This window comes from Mercenaria mercenaria, chromosome 16, assembly GCF_021730395.1.
Source record: "Mercenaria mercenaria strain notata chromosome 16, MADL_Memer_1, whole genome shotgun sequence".
NCBI lineage: Eukaryota > Metazoa > Mollusca > Bivalvia > Venerida > Veneridae > Mercenaria > Mercenaria mercenaria.
In genome coordinates this window covers 17,321,896-17,338,438 of record NC_069376.1, presented here as the reverse complement: position 1 = coordinate 17,338,438, position 16,543 = coordinate 17,321,896, and the positions used below count along the sequence as shown (strand labels likewise).

General features: G+C 34.2%; 1 protein-coding gene across 1 annotated transcript in view; it reads right to left on the bottom strand.

The window, feature by feature from the left end:
- LOC123540852 (uncharacterized) overlaps nucleotides 1–16,543 on the bottom strand; it is a 32,622-nt gene that overhangs the window by 6,062 nt on the left and 10,017 nt on the right. Inside the window, exons 3-14 of the mRNA XM_045326170.2 lie at nucleotides 16,041–16,140; nucleotides 13,359–13,511; nucleotides 10,769–10,948; nucleotides 8,081–8,242; nucleotides 7,427–7,654; nucleotides 6,443–6,504; nucleotides 4,771–4,852; nucleotides 3,574–3,711; nucleotides 2,697–2,861; nucleotides 1,972–2,027; nucleotides 1,227–1,281; nucleotides 478–663 (exon numbers count right to left, since the gene is read on the bottom strand). Of these exons, the coding sequence (XP_045182105.2) occupies nucleotides 478–663; nucleotides 1,227–1,281; nucleotides 1,972–2,027; nucleotides 2,697–2,861; nucleotides 3,574–3,711; nucleotides 4,771–4,852; nucleotides 6,443–6,504; nucleotides 7,427–7,654; nucleotides 8,081–8,242; nucleotides 10,769–10,948; nucleotides 13,359–13,511; nucleotides 16,041–16,140 (1,567 nt within the window). The remainder of the gene's footprint in view (nucleotides 1–477; nucleotides 664–1,226; nucleotides 1,282–1,971; nucleotides 2,028–2,696; nucleotides 2,862–3,573; nucleotides 3,712–4,770; nucleotides 4,853–6,442; nucleotides 6,505–7,426; nucleotides 7,655–8,080; nucleotides 8,243–10,768; nucleotides 10,949–13,358; nucleotides 13,512–16,040; nucleotides 16,141–16,543) is intronic.

The window sequence follows — 16,543 nt, the reverse complement described above, 5'->3', positions numbered from 1 at the left end:
ATTTAAGGACACTCCGGTCGGTGCAAAGTAAATAATTGATGACCGTTTAGATGTACTAATCAACATTTCTACATACTTCTCATAGTCATTCAGAAAACAATGGCATGCTCTTTACATTTCAAGAACAGCTACTTTCGTTCTAGCTTTGCAATGTAATAGGGAATTAACTTGATCAGAACAGCATCCATTGTGCAAAAACACAGTTGAGTCGACTTTTTTCTTTAAGGTTCCTTTACAGCGGTTGCACTTAGGTAATTCTCAATTGTTTATTGAAATTCCCATGCTCTATGTATTTTAATGGCAAATCGTTTTAACTGGTCAATGTCAATGATCAATGAATCAAAATATTTACAGGTAGAATGTACGTCTACTGTCCATCACTCAATTAAATCCTTTTTAGGTGTTCCCCTCTGTGTGGTTGAAATTAGTTCTTTTACATACACATACATAACATACCAAGAAAATTCAAACCATTACCTGCTGTGACCATATTAACATTTCTCAAAAGTTCAGCTGAGCAGTAGAGCTGGTCTGCTATTTGTTGTTTCATCACATCTTTAAACTCATCCGTAACATCGACAAATTCTGTTTCGCTTGACATTAAAATACTGACACGAACTATTTCTGTATCAGGCGCGAATTTCATTGCCAATGCTTGCTGGTCTGAAATATTTAAGATAATTTATGTTTTTAAGCCACAAGATTAAATGTAATTGTCTTCAAAGATAATTATGATAAAGTTTCAATATACGACATTAATATTAATGAGTTTCGAAAGTATTGATCTAGGCTCTATTCTTACCAATTTTTGCAATAATACAACAATAATATAAGTTTATTTATGTAATTGTCGGTTATAACTGACTGGCATTAAAGTATATATTTGCAAGTATATTTTCTTGAACACGCATTTCTCATTTGTTTTTTTTTTTTTTTTTTTTTTTTTTGTTAAAATAAAACATTATGATAAGAAGATGAAGCTAACGCATTTTTTAACCCTTAGCCTGCTGCAGGCGAATTTAACAGCCTTTGCAAACAGCTTGGAACCAGATCAGACGCCGATTGATCAGGTTCCAAGCTGTTTGCTACTCTGACAATATTTCTTCCAATTTTGGAGCAAATTGAATGAACTTTACAATTTTAGCAGACGACATTTCCAGCAGACGACAATTTATCTAGCATGCTAAAGGTTAATATATCTTGTGTAGGAAAATGAAATAGCTAACCTAGGCACTCAAATTTCGAAAGACACAATGATATATCCGGCAATATGCACCAGACCTGAAACATTAATATAATTTACATACAGTCAAACCTGTCTATAAAGACCACCCTTGTGAGAGCCAAAATATAGTCTTTATTGGGAGGTGGTCTTTATTCACAAGTTAAAATACACTGTAAATGTTGAAATGGGAAAAACAACATGTGGTCTTTAGAGCCAGGTGGTCTCTGTTCAGAGGTGGTCTTTAAAACAGGGTTGACCGTATATACAATTTCAAGGGTATAATTTTATTAGATAGGATTTGTATAAAATAAAGAAAATACTTAGACATAATGAAGAACTTTAATATATAGAATAGAAACATGTAGAAATGATAGGAAAATCAACTGAACTTTAGTTGATTCATATACTTAAACAGATCCATTGAAACGTATTTACTACAGTTAACATATTTAAAGTTACATGCACATACCAATATATGTACTTAATAATTCAAATATTATTAGAGCGTCTTTACGCTTGTCTTCAAATCATATTCCAGCAATTCTATTGTTAAGAATGCAAAAGCGATATTTCTTAAATAATTGTAAACATCAGGTATAATCATTATAATCTAACAAAGTTACCGCTGTGTATAAGCAAAGCATGAAAAGGCGGCACGACTTTTATTTTATTTATTCATCTTTTTAAATAACTCATGTTTTCATCTATGACTCATAAGAACAAATCTTATATGTAAAATACAGTACCTCTATGCTGGCACATCCAAAGCAATCGTTATCTATGTACCTAGGAATCGGTTTGTCTGAAATGAAATTTACATCAGCCGGGTCAGTTTTTTGGACTGAGTATGTCTCTGTTTTCAAATTAAGTAGTTGATTTTTTATCATCTAGATCCCCAAGTGGGTTCGTTTCCATATCTAATTTATAAAAGTATACTCATTATAGTACTCATTTTATTTTGATTTTTTTCTCACTAAGAACATGAAAAGCATGTATTTAGAAGTTTCAGCAGTCCTCACAAGTAAGACGCCAATAAGATATATTTGTACAGAACTTTTTGAGCTAATAATATATACAGATAGGCCCTAAAATGTTCAAAGATAGAAGTACATGTATATTAAACAAACTACAGAAATGAATTTCTAATTCTTTCAAATAACCAAAAATGATTTTACAAATGTGAAATTTATGACAGTTTTGTTTATATCAATAACACAATATCATACAGTTTCTTTTCACAACAAAATCATTTATATGTGTTTGATGTACCCTTTTTGAGCTGCTTCATATGGTTTTGCCAACCTACTTATGGTAAGAATAACATTTCATAAGATGTACCAGTAAGTATTTAATAGTGGAGATAAAACTGTTTTGCTTGTACATGTATCAAAATAATACAACAGAGATTAGTAAAGGTGCAATTATATTGAGCTCTTTTTCTTGTTATATATGCCTAGAATGTAATACTTACGTGGTTCGGAATAGGTTACCGACAACGAATTTTCTACCTTTGACACAATGAGATTGTCAACCGCTATGTCATCATTGTTCTGTATCATGTCAAGAAACTTTTCCATAGACACTTTCCTCCCAAGAGAAGGCTGTACCCATACTAGTAGCCCTGTTTTGGTTCTGCCTAATAAGAATTAGTCTTCAAGGCAAGGCGTAAAAGAATGTTAGTTTTCGGTAACATGCTAAACAAATTAGGGTAGGTAGGTCGTTAATTTATTATTTTTTGAATTTATCTTATTAAGTGAGACTTTTCGGAACGGATTTTTTTTGTTTTCAAAAATGAATACAAATAAGGGGGGTTATGCCGTTTAAAGCATTAATAGTGCAGTTTTGCAACGTTGTGATAAAAAAGTTAAAAAAACCCAAATCTCCAAGGCCATAAAACATTTAGCGTCGGGCCAAATGTTTAGGGTAGGTCAGGATTCCGGAAACAAACATTTTGATTAGGCCTTATTACCTAATTTTATTGGTAAGACCTTCCGTAAAACACTTTCTCTTTTGACAGAAAAATTTAAATCGTGTTTATATTTTTTGTTTAAATCACTTTATTTGATCTCGGCTGCGTTTGCAGCTTCTTTGAATCACCGTTGAATCCGTTTCTTGAATTGAAAAAGAAAAACAGTGCTGGTTTTATATGACAACGCATGGTCATGACCCCAGTTGGGCTCGAGGCCAATACCTTGGTTAATTAAGCGGCAAACGCATTAATCATCCGCTCCTTTTATACATGTTTATCAATGCATTTATATTTATTACACATTCATTAAATTCTAAAACATTTTATTGTGTGCTGCTTAGTTTATGATATGCTACAAAACAAATGCGTAAAGCCTCACCATGATCAAACAATTTGGCATGTATAGCACTCCTACAAAATCCGTGCAAGTCTGCCATGCTGTCCTCTATAGCGGCAATCGCTACGTCTAAACCGTAAACATCTAAAAGTCTTATACTTCCATGAACTTCAATTGACACTGTAGAAATATAAATTTTATATATTAAAACTACAGCATTAAGTTATTAGAATCATCTTAAGGCTACCGTTTCGCCGAAGGCATATTACAAACTAAGCAGTTATTACAGAAATACAAACAAAAGCCTGTAACCAAGTTAAATATGTTTCCATAAAAAATTAGGAACTCTACAAAGTGCCTACCAGAATGTAATATTTAAAGTAAGCAATCTATAGTAAGATACGAAAAATATTTAGGACATGTTTTTCAGTTTAAACAAAGTTCAAAAAACCTTAAGAATAATTCGTAGTAAAGAAACATTAGTCAGAAACAAGAAAAAAAGACTTGATCAGTGTGCAGGAAACAGTAGGTCTTTTATCATGTCTTATTTCATTGTTCACATTTCACACACATGATGAAATACTGTAAAATCACTTTTATTCGCGTAGGACGAATTTTCGCGTATTTCGCGCTAGAACCGGTGCGCGAATTAAAGACCGCGCTATTATTATTTTTTAATTTATGTTTTCATTTATAAATTCAAAATGCGCGAATTAAAGCCAGCGCGAAACAGTCCTTTTTCACGTTTGCGCGAAATTTCATGCCAACGAATTTAAATGATTTCACAGTATTGGACAAGACCGCCTTCACTTTTCACAAGTGGTATTCTAAAGATAGATAAAAGTGTTATAAAATGTTTGGAACTTTTGTGTAGGTAATAACGAGACAATTGAAATATACACCTTTCGGTTCGGATTCTTGACTTGATATAACTATTCAGAACTTCATAGAATATGACAATACAGAGATATAAGTTTTTTTTTCGTTTTAGTCTTGTGGAATAAACCGTAGAGAGATCTGAATATTCTAGCATAACAATAATAGACTAAAGGAGGTCATATGTGTAATGCCACTGTATGAACATTGAATGCATTTCGTTATATCCTTTCTATAACATTTATAATGTGACTACAGGATAATCTATTTTTTTTAATGAATTCCGTATAAACCTTGATAATTTAATTATTTTCTTTTATTCTATTGGTACACGCAAGTAATTTAATCAAATGTAATACATGCCATTAACTGTCTTGTAAAAGTTTGGATCACATCTTCCAATTCCAACGCACTTTAATCCACTCTGACCTTTTGTGCAAATTTCCTTGAAACAAACGGTAAACATAGCTTATAAATAAGAACTTTTTTGATACCAATGATACCAACTGGTATTGATCTTGATGAAATATACGTTTACTAACTACCTTAGAAATGTTAAATTTATTTATCATATTTCAATGCATTTCCTATTATTGCTGTGCTTCACAAGGATCGATGCATATAGGCAATTTTGAAATGAATTTGATACCGTTGTATCATAATACATTATATTCAAAGTAATCAAAGAACGATTTATTGAGATCTGGAATATAATAATTTCAATACTTTAACAAAGTATATCAATTTAAAAGCTTGATTCTACTTGCAGTTTAGGGACGAAGTATTAACACTTTCTCTAGACTTTAAGAAAAACAGATATTTTACCAAAGCTTCGTTTACGTTTAGTAGAAATATTTAAAACATCGATAAGTATTACGTCAAGCGCACCTCCTGAATAAATAATGATTTAACGGATTTTACACAGATTCGAACGCTGGTAGTATATTACATTTATTTAGGCCTAAAAAGGGGCATCTGTCCATCGTTAAAATGAATATTTCCGACATTGAGTGCGCTCTGAAATACGCACGCACCAGTTTCAAGGTTATCTCTAAACAGGATTGTTTGCTGTATAGACAAAAACACCCAAACATACAAGAATATGACAAAGAAACAAATTATTTGTCTTTTTAAAGGTGTTTTAACACCTGTTCGGTAGAAAGCAAAGAAAGTTTTCTCTTCATTATTATACCAGATTTATATAGCGCCCTTTTCATGATCAATTTCACGTTCAAAGGCGCTTTACATAGTTCAAACGCAGCCACACAGGGCGCATAATTCATCCTCTACTAGAACAGACACAGAGCGATCTGACCAGAGGGACAGAGTGAGACAAAGCCCCCATAACAGAGAGATCCGATGTGTGTTTGTTCGCTCATTTCAGAGTAAATAAAGTATAAAAATGTTTACATTTACAGCCCATAGAGGTACACTTATCTACACTCAGAATTACATATTACATGCGAACATACCTCTCATATTACTATGCTTTTCATTTCTAATAACACCACAGCTTCTAATTAAGACATGAATCGTAATATTAATATATTGATTGTAATTCTAGTTTAACATTATCATTTATAGATATTTGGATTCTTCAGCAATCTTTACTAAAAGTGGCTTAAGAGCTGATTTTATTTCCGATCTATCTTTAAATTTAACTGCGCAACGAAGATGGGCAAAGAGACGAGAAAATAGTTTTACAAACTTGCATTCCTAATAAGTTTTTGCTGAATATACATTGTCTAGCCAATTCTTTGACAATATAAAAACAAAAGTTCTAATATTCAGATCATTCCTTTGGCAAAGATTGTTTATTAAATCAATACTTTTATACTTAAGCTTAAATAACAATCTTGGTTGGACAATCAAGGGACAGCAGTTGGAATATACGTGCAGTTAAAAGCTAACGTGTTTCAATCACGAAATAAGCAGAAATATGTATAATGATAAATTGCTAAAGATCCGAACGAATCGATTACTTGAAGTAATCTGATTAACCAGCTTGAAAATATAAGAATAAAAATAAGAAAACCTGGTGGTCAGGGCACGCTTTGCCTTCGGTTTCCGCCATGATTGTAAATCTCCTTTCATGTCCTGTGATATGAAAAATGTAATAATCAATATGATTGTTCATGATCAACATTTAGTCTAGCATCGTGGTTTTGTACTTGTCCTGACCCTGCTATACAGGGATTTGTAAAATGTATTAAGGCAAACAGTATTTCCGTCGTTTAACGGCGGGCAGTTAACCTAACAAGTGTTCCTTGATTCTGTACCAGTACAAACATGTTCTCCGCAAGTAACTGCCAACTTCCTCACATGAATTATCAGAGGTGGAGGATGAATGATTTCAGGCACTATATCTTCTATCAATTGGCATACGGTTGCGATGTATATGCTCATAGATGAAAATACATCCAGAGTTTTTAAGTATAGTTATATTAGATCTATGGAATATTTTAGCACATGCATGTGTACGGATAAGCGAGGCACAATCATATTCATTGTAATCAACAGTATTTTTTACATTGTCTAGTTTATGTTACAGGTGATCATCAACTCTCTTAGGGTTCTTGTCTAAATGTAAGCAAACTATCCATCTGGCTTGCGGGTGATCAGTGGATCTACCGCGGAGTCTACTCATGCCTGCCATATAGCCAGCACATGCATTTTCAACTGGCATATGACATACATTAATTTGATAGAGCCTAAATCCAAATGAAAACAGTAACCGCGAGCTCATGGGTGGTATCGAAAACTCGACAGCAGTGTTATCTGTTGTAATGAAGAAATTTTCTTATGAAACAGATTAAGGTTTTGTATGCACCATCAAAAATGATATAAGACAAGGGGCCGCCTTGTAGAGTACGCTTTGTTTTAGGCAATAATACCATACCACTGGTTCTGACTGCTTACTGTTTTAAACAAATAAAACTTAAAGTAACAGTATCAAAGAAAAAGCTTAATTCAAACGTATGGTTTATTCTGTATTTGCTGTTCACAAAAGTGACGAAACCTGTCCATGTTTCTGTTCTTGACTGGAATGACTGCTTCTTTGTGTATACATTTGTCCCGAATACGCTGACATATCCACATGATTTACAGTCATCCATTGTGTTCGTACCACCTGACTGTTTGCAGGTATCCTTACACGGACCGCCAAAGAATAACTCCATATGTTCTAACAATGTCGGTCTAGGCAGTGGCATTATGGGTGGTATCGAAAACTCGACAGCAGTATTATCTGTTGTAATGAAGAAATTGTCTTATGAAACAGATTAATGTTTTGTATGCACCATCAAAAATGATATAAGACAAGACCGAATAATTATACACTAAACTTTTATCATATTATACATGTACATGATAATAATAACACGACAATAGTCAACAGTCTTATACCGTTGATTTGAAACATGTTAATCATTAACTTGATTTTGCATGGTGCAAATTAAAAGGTTACAGTTCGTTTTTTTTTTTGTTTTGTGAAACAAAGGAAAACTATTATATATAAGAATGACATAAGAGAACAACGAATAACAAATCTTATCATTATTCATGCTGAATATTATTCTTCATTGACATGAGTTTTACTAGCAAAAGGTGTATTTTAAACTGAATGAACTTTTGTTTCTTTAAAATCCAGGAACAAACATGACTTATTATCTACCCTCTTTTGTTCTCATTAGAGCCATATCATATATATCTCGAAGAGAAATCTGAAACTGTTCATGTAAAAATGTTGCAATATGGTTTTCTCCATCTAATATGCCTTTGTCTTCCAGCAGTCCATAATCCATCATTGTCTCAAAGCGTAAAACTGTTTTTATTCCTACAATATACTAGACATATAAGATTTCCTCAGAACTGTGAATAACATGACATACAAATGTACATAAAGCACGGATTTTGATAAATCGTCTATATTTCTTTTTAATTTTGTTGAAATATACGTTTCTTATGGATAATAACATTTTTTTCATCGCATTCAAACGGGAGTCATTCTCTTACATAGAAAACATAACATAAGAATTACTAACTATGTCCACTTTTCGCGAAGTAATGGCTTTTCAGTAAAAGTGCATTTCAGGTGTCAGTTTTTACGCCAACATTAAATCGCCCCTATTGGATGTACGCACGTATTAAGTGTTCAATATACTGACTAAAGGTTAGGTGTTCGTTTAACGTAGTGTACATTCATTGCGTGTGTACACTCAATACGTGAGATATATGCCGGTGTAATGAAGTATTTCGACCCCCATAGAATAATGACCCCGGTCATTATTCTATAGAAAAAGTGACCCCCCGGTCATAGTATTATGACCTCCAGATCATAGTACTATGACTCCCCTACGTGAAGTAAACTGAACCTCACGAAGAATATTGACTCCCATAAAAAAACGACCCCGGTCATTTGGTCAAATTTAGTGATAACTCATGTATCTAAGGCCTGATTGCTGCATTTTATGCCCCCACTCGGGAGAGGTGGGCATATAGATTTGCCCTTGTCCGTCCGTCCGTCCTTCCGTTTGACCATTAGCGCCAGATACCATCACTTGACACAGAAATCAGAGCATTCCGCAACGGGAAAAGGGATTCTATTTCTAGACGCTGTATCTTGGTGTATACATTTTTTTTTCAAATAACAATTCACAATACGTTCACAAAACACACCAGTGTCAATAATCCCTGCAAACTTCGGTATGAAGTAATTCTTCAGAAGAAAACTGCACAAGAAACTGCTAGCATAGAACTTAGTATTAATAGAAGTTGCAATACTTAGCAGTGGCAGTAAAGTACGGTAGTGGCAACAATAGAAAGAAGTAGTAGTAGTAGTAGTAGTAGTAGTAGAAGTGGCAGTGGTAGTGGCAGTTGCAGTAGCAGCTGCAGCAGCAGCAGCAGCAGCAGCAGAGGAATAAGTGACAGCAACAACAGCAGCAGGAGAAGAATAGGTAGATGTACAAGACGTATTAGCGGAAGCAGGTATAGTAGTATCAGTAGTAGCAGTTGTAGTAGTAGTAGTAGAAGTAGTAGTAGTAGTAGAAGAAGAAGAAGAAGAAGAAGTACATGTAGAAATAGCAATAGAAGTAGTAATAGTACAATCAAAATGTTGACTATTGGCAATGGAGGGTATTAGAGTTGTAGATCTAGTAAAATTGTCCGTTAGGTTTGGTGGGGATCACTTTTTAATAGATATTATCGTCGAAAGTCTTTTTAGGAGCCGGTGTTATTCACGGAAAGTGTAACTTTTTTAAATAGAATAATGTCCGGGAATCGATATTGTATGAGAGTTCGAATGTAGTAATTTCGGCAGCGAGTATTTTACATGGTAGGAGTCACTTTTTCTATAGAATAATAACCGGGGTCGTTATTCTATGAGATTCGAAGGGAGTCATCTTTAGGGAGTCAGTATTTTACTTGGAGGGGTCAGTTTTTCTATAGAATAATGACCGTGGGGTCGTTATTCTATAGAGTTTTCAAAGGGAGTCAGTTTTTTTATAAGGGGAGTCAATATTTTACAGGAAAGGAGTCACATTTCCTATAGAATAATGACCGTGGGGGGGGGGGGGGGGGGGTCGTTATTCTATGGGGGTCGAAATACTTCATTACACCGGCCTTGGTTTTTAACATGTTCTTGTATCTACATTTATATAACAATTTTAGCATATCTTCACTTGCAAAAGTACATTTATAAAATCAATACAAAAAAGCAACACATATGTATGACTAGAAATGAATATAAACTCATGAGTTTTAAATGAGACTCAATGCAATGTTTAACTTTGTTATATAACGGTATTAATTGTTGTCATATATACAAGATAATTAGTAATGGTCTTTTATGAATTACAAGTGATTCCAAATCAAGGTCTTTAACTATTTAGACACAGTGGCCCCTTCTTATAAACTGAAATACCCATTTTTGTAATTTCCTTACGAGTTTCAAAACTCAGAGAAACATGGAAGTGAAACAAAAATACCAAAAGAACATTTGTGCACTATTTGGCTAATTTTCCCGAAAATCGAACAAACGTGAATACATTGAAACAAATATGTTATGCTCTGATAATATTTTTGTAACATGAATAATTACTAGTTGGAATGTATTTAGATATGAAATATACATGCCTGTTTGTTAAAGTTTTGTAAAGTAAAAATTATGTTGGGCTTAATGTATTACAAATTTATCAGCAGAGACAGCATTACCAGACTGTGATGCCACCAAAAAACTGGAAGGTTGTTCAATAAATGGCTGTGGCTAGATAACAGCTGGAACAACTGATACGTATTAGACCTTCCTGATAACGGCATACATACTTGCTTGATATATTTGTAGCAATAGCTTAATGATATTTACCATCCCACAGAATCTCTTTTTTCTCAAAATATTCTGGATGCATGTGCACCGGAAATCCAAACATTTTAATTATAGTTCCCATTTCTACGAGATTCTCCAGTGTTTGAATGATAACGTCAATGCTTTCGGTTTTAGGTTGTAAAACAAACGAAACGTGGTGTGCATCAATTTCACTAGTTACTACAAAAGAAAACGCATTTTAATGTATACAATATTGTAACGACTAAGCCATCATCATTTTACGTCCGGACACAGTTTATCCGAAATCAGTACACTATACCATTCGTACCTCGATTATGTTATAAGGCCGTCCTCATGCCGATACCCGGTGTGGATCAAGAGATTAGCCTCTCCTGAACCATGTGAACATATTTCCGAACTTATCATGCCTTTAGATATTAAGGTATTAGGCCCCTAATAGTAATGTTTAAGAAATGGCATTTGCTTGGTATATTCTTACAGTTGACCGTGCTTTACATTGTGTTGCAAACTTTTACCGTGCCGTTTTTATAAATTTTGTACAATTAATGGTATTTCCTCAAGCTCAAGTGGGGACAAATTTCAAACTGACGGCGTTATCTAAAACGTTTACAGAGAATTCATTTTACCATTATTTTTTATGAAAGAAACATCAAACTATTGGTAAACATATATAAAACTTAAAATAAAACTGTCAATATCATCTTTTTAGGGTGCCTCAGGAAAACGGGTTTAATGTGACAGAACTCTAACTCCAACATTGAAAAATTAAGGTCGAATGCTGTGAGTCTGTTTTGAATTTTGCTCGCTTCATTCAAAAATAACCTTAGGGCAGAAGTAAAACCTACCTACATTTCTTCCACAATATGTAATCTAAAGATTGAAGGCAAAATAAAGAACTTTTACCGTATGTAACTCAGTATTTTTAAAGATGTCTAACTCTACCCCTTCTGTTTTAAATCGCTTATCAAATGCTTTTTTTCCCATTTTTATGCAATAAATCATTAACAAGTCTTGAAAGAAGTGAAAACTTACTAGAAAAAAAGGAAAATACGGAAAAAAAATTGGTCCCAGTGGGGTTTGAACTTACGCTTTCCCTCTCCCCCTCGAAAATTGCAGTCAATGTAGGTTTATGGTAAGAATTGAATACTCCCCCCCCCCCCCCCCCCCCCCCCCCCCATCGAAAATTGCAGTCAATGTAGGTTTATGGTAAGAATTGAATACTCTTCAAAAAAAGGTACTCTATTATGGGCCTTATACCTTAAAAATGAGCCATGTTAGAGACGAAGAAACACTAATTAGCCGCCTGTCGCCAAACGTAGATGCCATATCCGGCTAGGGCTAAATTTCTGCCGCACGCGCGCAGACGTAATCCACTAGATGACGACTCTGCCAAGTTTGGCAACCCATACCAATGTAGCCACCCCTCTGAAACTATAAATAGCTGGCAGACCCTGTCACTGTCGTCAGTACCCGGTCAGAATTTGAGCTAGCCACTACGCTATTATTTTAACTCCTAAATGCCAAAACAACCTATGGATGTGTCACCAGCTACCAAGAAGGTACAATAACCATACAAGATTGCCTAGAATTTCTGGCAGGGTTTGACAGTTTGTCAGTATTCCTTAAACCTATGAAAATATAATAAAGTCCTAGATTCTATATAAAAATTACCAAATCCAAGACTAGATAGGACCCTATATCTTTATATCTATTTATAATAAAGATCCACTACCTATCTCTAACATACCTAGGGCCATTTTACTGGTCGAATACAGATATTTCCTAATTTAATATAGATCTACTAAATAATATATTCTTTCTAGACAACCATTAGTTAATTCTTACATAGATAGATTCCTTTCAACTATATAGCCTTTCATCCATCCAAAGTGCCAGCACTACCAACCAGATTTCCTGATAAAACCGTATAGGCAAGACGTGACACCGTTTTTGTCAAGCCTCCTATATTAACAAGGCAAGACGTGACAGTTTTTGTCAAGCCTTTCTTAACTCTTAGAATTTCAGGAATTACATCTAGATATGGAACTTCTAAATTGGCACAAACAAACAGACACTAACATTCCTGACCAGAGGTAGACGAGGAACCAGGGCCATTATACAGATTAACCATATCCGATTATTTTGTTTGTGAAATGATACATAAATGAATTATTGTTTTAACTTTATTTCAGGTGTCCGTATAATTTACTCCAAAACATCTCCCTATTTTCCACCCACGTGTGTTTGAGAAGAACCCACGTTTGGATACTGAAGTGTGTGCGGGCTAGCAGACCCCGTGTACGTTTCAATATATTGACATTATTGGTAATACACTACACACTAGGAAATGAATTGCATGAATGCCTAGCTTATAGAAACCGCCTTATTCGCTACAAACGGGAAACTATTGCAATTAATTAAGTTTAGACATTACAGTTGCTGAATCGCCATTTTCCGTCTTAACCGGAAGTATACAATATAGAAATATTATATGGACTTCATAATACAAAGAGAAAGAAACACCTAGTCGCATCTGTCAAGAATAATTGTTATTTCTATATAGCAGCTATGTTTAAAAATACAGTTAACGACATATAATTATACGTACTTTGATCATGATCCATTGTTAGATTGAATACGTCCTGTGAGTTAACATTAACATCCTTGTGTAAATACTCTTCAATATTTTTAAGGATCCTTTCTTTCTGGAATAATTTCGTTACACTCTCACTGATACGTACATAGAATTGCACTCTGTAAGCTTGAAAACAAAAAGAAAGAAAAAACAAAAACATATTCATATCACTAAAAATATATATATTTCATTACGTTTTTGCGAAATGCCTTACACATGTGAAAAAAATGTCTTATTATTGTGAAATATTTAAATGAGTTTTAACATCAAAATATCAATGTAAATTTGCTCCTGCTACATATAGTGGGGCCGAGGTGACCATGGTTGTTGGACACAAATATAGTAATATGGTACTATATGGTTGTGGTTCAAATCCGGTCTTGAGGCTTATTCGTGCAATTTCAAATGTTAGTATCGTCTTATTTTCTACTTACGTTGTTAACACCCTACTTCTGCATAATTGATCGCGGCCGGATGTTTGGATTCAAATTGGAGTTTCTGTTAGCTATTTCTTGTTTTGGATTTCTATTTTTGCTAATATCATGTACCAAATTATGGCGGATGATGATTATTTATCCTGAAAATTGATGGCAGTTCTTGGACTATTTTGTTTACACAGCGGTGTGTGATGCGGTCATCCAGTCAGAATGCTCAGCGCCGATGACGTTTGTTTTTGTTTATGTTTTGCAAATGTTCTTCTTTGTTTTGACGGACAGACAGAAGGAAATGCTGTGACGATCCTGGGAGGACTGTCAGCTGCCGATCGTTATGAAAAGGTGTTACTTTAATGATTTTTACAGTTCTGTTTATGTTCTGAGTTGCTGATGTTAAGAATTAACTTGATGCACAGAAATGATTATTTAACTCTGCATTGAAGATGAATATTTAGCTTAACTGATATTTTTATCGTTATGAATTGGGCGATATGCGTGTCATACCATTTTCATTTTCATCAAGTGCTGAATTATAGTTGAGGAATTTCGATTCATTTAGAAGATGCTGAATTTCAATATACAGGTTTAATACTAATGTTTGCATGAAACTTTGCATGTGTTTATTTATATCGGCAGCGGTATATGAGTGCCTCACTCATCTCACTTTCATATTTGCAGTTTGCACCTATTAGATGAGTAGTGCTCATCTTTGTGCCTCCTTATGTCCATGATTGAAGACCTAGATCCTGACCAGTCATTTAAAAGCTCTGATAGAACAAGGGTACAGAACAGAACAGAACAGTTATATACGATTTATGAATTTTACTGTACACATTTTTTAGAGAATATTTTTCAATTATTAATAAATTGTTGAAATTTATCAAATATGGCTTGTACTTCATCCCTCATGTCTTTCTTCTTTAGGTGGTATTTTATAGATATATCGTGGATTTAGGGTACGGCTCCTTAGGTAAAATTGCTTAAGTAGCCTTGCATGAAATAGGATTTGAACCGGACATTTTTTTTAAATGTTGTTATTAAGTTCGTCGTTCCTGGACCCCGACAATATTACATAACGACTTTTAATTTTAAAGGTTAAACTGCATAGCGATATTATCGACATGCATTTTAAAGGTCTAAGCATTATATTAAGAAAATAACTTCAGCAGCGGTACATACAACTATATCTTTTCAATATACCCACGTGATATTCCGAAAAAAGTTGCACTCCGCGTCTATTTTCTAACAGCGTTAACATCATAACCACACAAATTAAATGACTAAAATGAATTGATAAATGAATTAATACAATGCAAAAGTGTTTATCTTTGTCTTGCAACATTCATGGAACAGCGGTTATTATCGGAAGTTATTTATTAACATCGTACATGCATAGTATATATTACAGATTCTTGCATACCAGACGGGGATTTCCGGTATTTTTACCGGTGCTGGAAAAATCCATCTTACACCCGGGGTGTAAGATGACTCTCGTGCTTTAAATGACGTATTACGAACTACATATATGTAGAAGATTTATGTAGTTTTTTATATTTTATTTCGAAAAAACGGAATAAAAATCCAATACCTTGACAGTTCCTCTTTGTTCCTGATAGTATATTTCTCGTTCAAAACACGTTATTTTATCAAAAATTCATAACGTTACGCTGGAACTGATAAAACCAAACCGGAATTAAACATTGTTGTTTGTCTTTGGAACGTCATGACATCTTTCCTGTTTACGGACGTTGCTTTCCCGCACTTTGTTTAAATACGCTGCTATAAGAAATAGTTCTAAAAAGAAAGCCGTTCGACTGATTTTATTTTTATTATTATATCTTGATATCGGTATGCAAGAAAAAGATTCTGTCACTGGTTATAGGTGCAGAAGGGAATATCCGGCTCTCGGGTAACTGTTTAGGCGGTAACTCGGTAGGAACCTCGTTACCGCCTAAACAGTTACCCTCGAGGCCGGAAATTCCCATCTGCACCTATAACCAGTGAAAGAAACTTATACAACGTTACGCAATTTTGTTCAATTTCTACTTTGTTACATCTATTCCTCATTAACCGCAAGTGTCTTGTTTGATGGCGTTGATAATAATTCTCAGCTATAATGTCCAATATAGTTTAAAATTTAAACAACATTTTTATCAATTTTTATTTCCCAATCATTGATTTGACAATCTTGCTTGTATCCTTCACAGGAAAACAACTTTACCATTTTCTGTTTCACGTTTCTTCCGCCCATCATGTCCTGTCTCTAAATCATCACCTCTGCCAGCTTTGGTATAAAAATCGCCGTCTCTTTCGCCCAAGCACTGTGTCCAAATGAACAAAAAATGAAGCAAAAGTTCAAATATCATACGTGTAAAAATGTTCCTTAAGTAACAAAATTATAGTCTTTTGAAAGAGTATGTTTTCAGAATCGGATGAACATCAAATTTTCATTGTAAAGTCAGCAATAATATTCAGATCCAGGTTAATGATGTATTTCAATTTCAATTTATATCACATTCATAATTTATTGCTCAAGAAATCTTTTTCTACACATATATGTAGCCCGCCCGGTTTAGGTAGAGCGTTGGTCTACGAATCGCGGGGTCGCGAGTTCGATCCTCGGGCGGGGCGTATGTTCTCCGTGACTATTTGATAAACGACATTGTGTCTGAAATCATTAATCCTCCACCTCTGATTCATGTGGGGAAGTTGGCAGTTACTTGC